Below are 7,988 nucleotides of genomic sequence, written 5' to 3'. Positions count from 1 at the left end.
TTGCATTTCCTTATGAATTTATTTTCCTTTTTTTGTCCACCTTGCACTCCTGTGAAAACAAACTTATTAAGAGATTAATAAAATATCATCAAATAGGTTCATTATGACATAAACATGTTAATACACAGATTCACCAGAAGAAACCATTCACTGGTCATACTCTGTGTATTCCTAATTTATCATACATGTTTCACTAGATTAGGTGTGTTAAAATGGCTGCCAGGGAATGGAGCTGGGAACTAATTGGATGAGCTAAAATGGCTGTTGGGGGAGTGGAGGTGGGAACTAATTGCATGAGCTAAAATGGCTGCTGGGGAAGGAACTTCACTTCTGGGAGTGGTAACATGGCTTACTCCATAAGAGTAAGAACATGGAAGAGACTAGCAGCCTCATGGCTATCTCCAGAAAGAGAGAAAGAGAGAGAAAGAGAGAGAAAGCATGGGATGAAGAAAGGTAAAATCTGGGTTATGATCTTAAGGTGTCACTCCCTAAGGGATTCTTAGCTCCATAATAATAGTATTACTGTGAAGAAATAGGTAGGATCTTCGATCCAAAAAAAGTAGGTGTTGTGGAGCGCTCCTTTCAAGCAGGATGAGTGGGGAATTAGTAGCCACACGATCGGAAGGTAGGTAGAAAATAAAGATTTATTCCGGTATAGTACAAACATAGGATAATGCCTCTTAGTCACATCCTGGCATTAGATAGGCTGAACCTCTGTTTATACACAGCAAAAAGCCCGCGGAAATTCCAGTGGACGAATCTAAATATAATACATATAAAAACAAAAAATATTCATCATTTGTTACAGCAATTACATCATAAATCAAAAAGCAACAATAATAGCATAAATTCTGTCCTGAAACTGTTAAAAATTAATTCACCAAGGACATATATTGCCGAGGTCTGTACTGGATCTTCAGTGTTAGATTGGAATACCGATGTTACCATTCCATGTGGCACTTATGTTGGAAAGGAGGTTCTAGTAGGCATCTGCATTCACTCCTGGGACCATCGAGAAAGTACAGGAGGAGTCCCCCAGGTGGATGGAGTATGGGAGACCTCCCTGCTCCCCGAGATCTTCTTGCTTGCCTCGGAGGTACAGTAGAGATGCAATCGATTACAAGTGTGTAATCGAGCTCAACACGAGAAGGTGAGCATACCTATACTCACAGCTAAATCTATATACCCCCACCCGAATAACGGCACATTGTTGCGCTTTTTTTCTGTTCTTTTCACATATTTGAGTCTTAATAATAGTATTATACAGACAGTTCAATTTTCACACACTTTTAGCAGCCTATCTATGCGCCTCACATTCTTTTGCCTATCTATATCCATTCAGATGGTTACAATATAACTAAGTCAAATCACAATTGTTCTCAAGAATCACGCTGTTATATATAACTGTATATTACACTGCTATATATATAAACCTTCTTATCCTATCAACCATCAATATATTTCAAACTTGCAACTGCCTTAATATCTATAATTTATCAATTCCATTTTGAACTCACCACATGTTTTCCATCAAAACTTCATTTTCTTCTATACAACTCTTGTGCAATTCCCTTCTCCCACTTCCTCTCCATATGCAATTCTATCAGTGAGGTCAGGTTACTTCTGCACATTCTACAGCCCCCGCCCTTGCAGCTACAGCCTCCTCTGTCTCATACCCACCAGAAACCAACTAAAGCCCTCTCAAAAAAAAACTTACTTTTAGGAGATATCTTTAAATCACTAATACATTAGATCAGTATTAGAAGTTTTTCCCCCTCTTCGTCGGAATTAGCTAATTTAACAATAATCCATGGACAGATTTAAAAAAAAAAAACATAACACATATTCAATCAGTTATAATGGGACAAGGTCCCGAGGATATGTTATTTTTGGGGAGTCCCTGGAAATATGTTATTTTAAGACACACTGTCTTAGATGACAGTCTACCCCAAAAGTCAATTCCCCCAAAGGACATAGGCCTGTTTAATCAGCGTCCTGCACCAGAATTCAACTGATACCCTCTCTTTGGATCATCAGCTCACCCCAAAAACCCAATCCTCCAAGGCGACCAAGGAAAGAGTATCGAGAATCTGTAACTTTTGGGAGTACCTGGAAATCCCGCAAGAGACCTCATACCCCAAAAATGCAATTCTCCCAGGCTGACTCAATCAACTTCTCCCCAACAGGATCCTGCTTACTCACTCACTTACATTTCATACACGCTCGGGCAGTAAGATAGCTACATTATGATAACAGGTACATGGGTAATTGGCTCTGGACAAGAATGTACCTGTCTTTCTCTGTTAGGTCACGTGTAAGTCGGCTAGATCAGCATGACAAAACAAAGGGGAGACATGGGTACTTTTGGCTAGGTACAAGTATGTCCTACCGTACGCCTGGAATTGATCAAATCCCACCTGCGTCCGCCTTTGTTCAATCCGTCTGGTCTGGGTATTGCGACTTGCACATGAGGCCTATAGTTCAGGGCCCACGAAATTGGGCGACAACTGATGTGGTTTTTATCAGTGTTCTTGTAACTATCTTAGTCCTGGCCAAATCCGTATACAGAATGTATATAGCGAAGTAAATAAAACAGAGCCATTTGTCGGTTTCAGATGATTCTGCATTCTCTGTGCTTTCCACACTGCCTTTATTTCAAATTGTTCAAGCTTATATTACCTTTGTCATTAACATAAGTTCCCACCCTCACTAATGGGATGTTCTAGCATATAGGATGTGCCTTGTCCTCGTGTCTCTCAACTTCCTGAACTGTTTCACAAGTCACTTTTGTTCAGTCTTCACATGATGGTGGGGGCCAAGATACCGGAAGGAGCAGAGGGGAAAGAGCATATGGGGAAGGGGCCTCCTAAATGAACATTTTTTTTACATAGATAAATCTATTACATGTTGATACGTCAGTTAGGAGGTCAACCGTGATCCGGTCCCGTCGGCAGGTTTCTCCTTGAATATGTGCGGCATCCTCAGCTCCATTATGCCAGATGTCTGCTCAGATAGACAGAATTCAGGTTTGATCATTCTTGTATTATCTTGTTAGTTAGTTACAGTCTACGGAAGGACATATTTAATGCTTTCAGTCTTTGATTTAATATGGTGATTCGTTTGTCAACTTTGTTTTCCTTCATACTTGGTTTGTATTTGTTGCCCTCTATAGGCGTGCCTTCGGATGCGGTTTATGGCACACTTCAACCGCTATGGGAGGGTCAACTATCAGTCATACAGATACGTATGCAATGCCTGCTTATGGCCCGTCTCAATGTGCCATTATAATGTCTGTTTGTTAATCATATTGATGCATATGTAATGCTTGTAGCCCCGAGCACAAATAATTGTTAAATAAAGAAGAGGAAAAAAACTTTTTAATTATTTTTTTGTATTATTTTTTTTACATATTCTAATAAATCAACATATTTTCTCTGGGATTAATCTGTAAATGATTCTATTCCTCCTCTGAGCGGCACACCGGAGACTCATCAGGCAGCAGCGGAGATATCTATTGGGAGTTCTCCCTGCACCTTGTCTTCATCTTGTAGATAAATATGGGCAGGTAAGGCTTCACATTCAGGTGTCTGGTGGCCGTGTAGGCTGAGGACGCTGCCAGGTAACATTGTCATCATCCGGGGCTCGTTCCGAGAGAAAAGCCAAGAAAACCTCCATGAGAATGATGGCTAAGGATCCAGACAGAAGTAATGTGAGTAATGTCCTAGAGACCAATACTGACCAGAATTCTAGGTGTGACCCATCCTGGAGATGTCCAATGGTGTCTGCACCAAGACCTCAGCAGCAGATCCTGTAAGTGCTGTAGGTTGTCACCACCTTCATCTCTTTGTCATGTTCCTCATTCCTGAACGATCTCTGCAGTGTGACCGGGGGCATTATCCTGCTGATAGAGGCCACTGACACTGCTGGGTCCCTGTGCCATTAGGGAGGTAGGGGGGACTTAATCTTGACAATGTTCTTCACTTTTCAGTGATTTTAATATTATGGCCAAGTGGGGACAATAATATTATGTCTTATAAAATGGGAATGACATGGAAAGTATCGAAAGGAAAATAGATTCTAGGGAACCGGTAAAAGCAGTGACCTTTATTATGGCAATCCTATAAAATACACAAAACAGAACGCAGAACTACTGATGGTCAATGCATTTCGGACCTCATGGCTACTTACTCATGATTGTCACAATAAAGGATCCTTGTCACTGATATGGAAATCATCCAGCTACGGGTCCATTGTGTGGGTCCAAATTATGATATGAGGTATGACTGACCAGTCATTAGCATTAGAGAATACACAGGAAAGCTGAGTAATCCAGAACGATCTGAGCAAAGTGCTGTTTATTAGAAGTTATCCATCCTTTATACACCAGATATACATCAGAGATTATATTACTTCTACATAACACTTAACCAGAAGACACCTGTTAATTCAACAATTATTGGCGACCATCCAAGACATTCTTTAGATTTGTCTTATCACTAGTTCTCCTTTTCTCAGACTCAGATTAACACCAAGTAGAACCATCTCATATTTTTTTAATTTTTTTATTATTTTAACATATTTTGTACTTCATATTATTAACTGCTTAGTTTCCATATCATCACCTACTGGGTCCTTGGAACTGGTGTGTGATTGAGGGATATAACTTCTGCTCTCTGTCCTACAGGAGAAGAATGTGACTGCGCTATATACGTTTTTCCTCTTAGGATTTCAGATTAATGGAGATGTAAGAATTCTCCTGTTCTGTCTTCTCCTGGTGGTTTATTGTGGGACCATATGTGGAAACCTCCTGATCATCTCCCTGGTGTCCTCCAGCAGGAACCTCCGCACCCCCATGTACTTCTTCATCTCTCATCTGTCCATCAGTGACCTCTTATTATCTACAGACATTGTCCCTAATATGCTTCATATAGTCCTGAATAATGGGGGGGCCATTACTTTTATCGGCTGTATTACTCAGTTTTATTTTTTTAGTTCTTCAGAAAATGTTGAGTGTTTTGTCCTCGCTGTGATGTCCTATGACAGATATGTGGCCATCTGTAACCCCCTCCGCTACACCTCTATCATGACTAGTGGACATTGTGTCATATCCTCCATCATCTGCTGGTTTGTCGGGTTTTTGATTACATTATTTTTTGCCATTACATTGGTAAATCTAAACTTTTGTGGACCAAATATCATTGACCATGTCTTCTGTGACATCATGCCTTTACTAGACCTCTCCTGTTCTGACACTTTCATTGTTCATTTAGTCGTGTACGTCATAGGAACTCCACTTCTCCTAATTCCAACCACCATCATTGTTGTGTCTTATACTTATATTGTCTCATCTGTCTTAAGGATCTCATCCAGTACCGGTAGACAGAAAGCCTTCTCCACCTGTAGCTCCCACCTCATTGTGGTCTCCATATTCTACGGGACAATAATCAGTGTTTATCTCATCCCAACAAAAGGCCGAACACTCTCCATAAGTAAGATCCTCTCCCTGCTATACACAGTGTTCACTCCTTTGGTCAACCCCATTATATACAGTCTGAGGAATAAAGACATCAGGAAAGCTGTACAGGAAACCCTTCAGAAGCCGGTTATTTGGTGGATCAAAGATTAATGGACAGACTCAAATTAATAAGGTTATCTCTTCCCATCCCTCATATACATGCATGCTTAGCTCAGCAAAGTGTTTCTATGTTATAAATGGAAGGTGGGGTTGGGGTTTAAAGCCACGTACCTACCCCCCATATATTTTAAAGAACAAAAGAATCAAGCAGTTCAAATCCAACATGCCCAATCTATCTGTCACCTAACTTCACCTGTTGAGGGAGATTCAGGAGGCCTAAATACACATTACATAGTTGGCCAGTCCTACTGAAACCACCGGCTTTGGCCAACTTTTCCCTGAAGTGTATGGAGTCCTTAACCCCTTGGGGACAGAGCCCATTTTGACCCTAAGGACGGGAGCATTTTTTGCAAATCTGACCTCTGTCATTTTAAGCATTAATAACTCTGAGATGCTTTTATTTATTTGATTCCAAGACTGTCTTTTTTTTTGTAACATATTGTACTTTATGTTAGTGGAAATTTTTTGTTGATACTTGCATCATTTCTTGGTGAAAAATTCCAAAATTTCATGAAAAATGAAAACAATTAGCATTTTTCTAACTTTGAAACTTTCTGCTTGTAAGAAAAATGGTCATAACAAATAAATTATATATTGATTCACAAATACAATATGTCTACTTTATGTTGGTATCATAAATATGACATGTTTTTACTTTTTGAAGACAAAAACTTTCATGAAAAATTCTAAATCTGAAATTTTCAGGGCCCAGTTCAGCTTGAAGTGGATTTGAGGGGCCTTTCTGTAAGAAATCCTGCATTATGGAGCACATTATGAAAACAACAATTTTTACACTAACATGTTCTTGTAGCTCCATTTTTTTATTTTTACATTTGATAAAAGGAGAAAAATCTCTCCAAAATTTGTAACCCATTTTCTCTTGAATATGGCAATATCTCATATGTGCATGTGAAGTGCTCTGTGAGCGCACAACATGGCTCAGGAGGGAAGGGGCAACTTTGGGATTTTGGAGAACAAATATTGCACTTCATTTTTTCTGGGGGCATGTTGCATTTAGGAAGCCCCCAGGGTGCCAGAACAGCAAAAGAAACCCACATGGCACACTATTTGGGAAACTGCACCCCTCAAGGAATGTAACAAGGGGTACTGTGAGCCTTAACACCTCACAGGTGATTGACGACTTTTTGTTAAGGTTGGACATAAAAATGTAAAATTTTATTTTTAACACTAAAATACTGGTGTTACCCCAAATGTTTCATTTTCACATGGGGGTAAGAGGAGAAAATGCCCATCCCCCCCCCCACAAAAAAATAAATAAAAATTAACTCCATTTCTCCCAAGTAAGGAAATACCCCATATTTGGTAGAAAAGTGCTCTGCTGGCGCACTAGAGGGCTCAGAAGGGAAGGAGCAACATTAGGCTTTTGGAGAGCGCATTTGGCTGGAATTGATGTCGGGGGCCATGTTTGTTTACAAAGCTCCCATTGTGCCAGAGCAGCAGAAACCCCCCACATGTGACACCATTTTGAAAACTACTCCCCTCAAGGAACATAACAAGGGTTAGAGTGAGTACTTACACCTCACAGGTTTTTTGAACAGTGGGCCGTAAAAATGAAAAATTTTATGTTTAACACTAAAATGCTGGTGTTACCCCAAATTTTTCATTTTCACATGGGGTAATAGGAGAAAAAGACCCCCAAAATTTGAAGTACAATTTCTCTCAAGTAAGGAAATACCCCGTATGCACTTGTAAAGTGCCCTGCTGGTGCACTACAGGTCTCAGGAAAGAAGGAGCACCATTGGCAATTTGGTTGAAATGGAAGTTGGGGGCCATGTGCATTTACAAAGCCCTCATGGTGCCAGAACAGTGTACCCACCCACACAGGTGACCCCATTTCGGAAACTACACTCCTCACGGAATGTAATAAGGGGTGCAGTGAGCATTTACACCCCACTGATGTTTGACAGATATTTGGAGCAGTGGGCTGTGCAAAAATGTATTTTTACGGGCCACTGTTCAAAAAATCTGTCAGACACCTGTGGGATGTAAATACTCACTGCACCCCTTATAATATTCCTTGAGGGGTGTAGTTTCCAAAATGGGGTCACATGGGGAGGTCCACTGTTCTGGCAGCATGGGGGCTTTGTAAATATACATGGCCTTCAATTCCAGCCAAATTCTCTCTCCAAAAACACATTTTTCTCCTTCTCTTCTGAGCCCTGTAGTGTGCCTGCAGAGCACTTTACATTTCTTAGACTTTTTCATCTATTACCCCTTTTAAAAATGAAAAATTTGGGTAACACCAGCATTTCAGTGAAAACAATAACATTTTTCAATTTCACGTCCAACTTTAACGAAAATTCTTCAAACACCTGTGGGGTGTTAAGGCGCA

The 7,988-nt window shown here is 40.3% G+C and overlaps 1 protein-coding gene across 1 annotated transcript; it reads left to right on the top strand.

Annotated features, from left to right (window-relative positions):
• The first annotated feature begins 370 nt into the window (after window positions 1-370).
• Window positions 371-5,626, top strand: LOC130328703 (olfactory receptor 1468-like). The gene is made up of 3 exons (XM_056553488.1): window positions 371-453; window positions 886-1,096; window positions 4,685-5,626. Exons 1-3 carry the CDS (start codon window positions 371-373, stop codon window positions 5,624-5,626), a joined length of 1,236 nt encoding a protein of 411 aa, XP_056409463.1.
• The last annotated feature ends 2,362 nt before the right edge of the window (window positions 5,627-7,988 follow it).

Source organism: Hyla sarda, unplaced genomic scaffold, assembly GCF_029499605.1.
Source record: "Hyla sarda isolate aHylSar1 unplaced genomic scaffold, aHylSar1.hap1 scaffold_313, whole genome shotgun sequence".
In the NCBI taxonomy this organism is placed as follows: domain Eukaryota; kingdom Metazoa; phylum Chordata; class Amphibia; order Anura; family Hylidae; genus Hyla; species Hyla sarda.
The sequence above is the reverse complement of the archived record's forward strand: the minus strand, read 5'-3'. Positions and strand labels throughout refer to the sequence as shown.

Bases quoted from the DNA above. Each gene is read 5' to 3' on its own strand.
- LOC130328703 (XM_056553488.1), top strand. From the start codon at position 371: ATGGAAGAGACTAGCAGCCTCATGGCTATCTCCAGAAAGAGAGAAAGA. The intron at 454-885 runs GTAAAATCTGGG...TAATTCACCAAG, and splicing joins AAAGCATGGGATGAAGAAAG to GACATATATTGCCGAGGTCT. The intron at 1,097-4,684 runs GTACAGTAGAGA...TCTGTCCTACAG, and splicing joins TCTTCTTGCTTGCCTCGGAG to GAGAAGAATGTGACTGCGCT.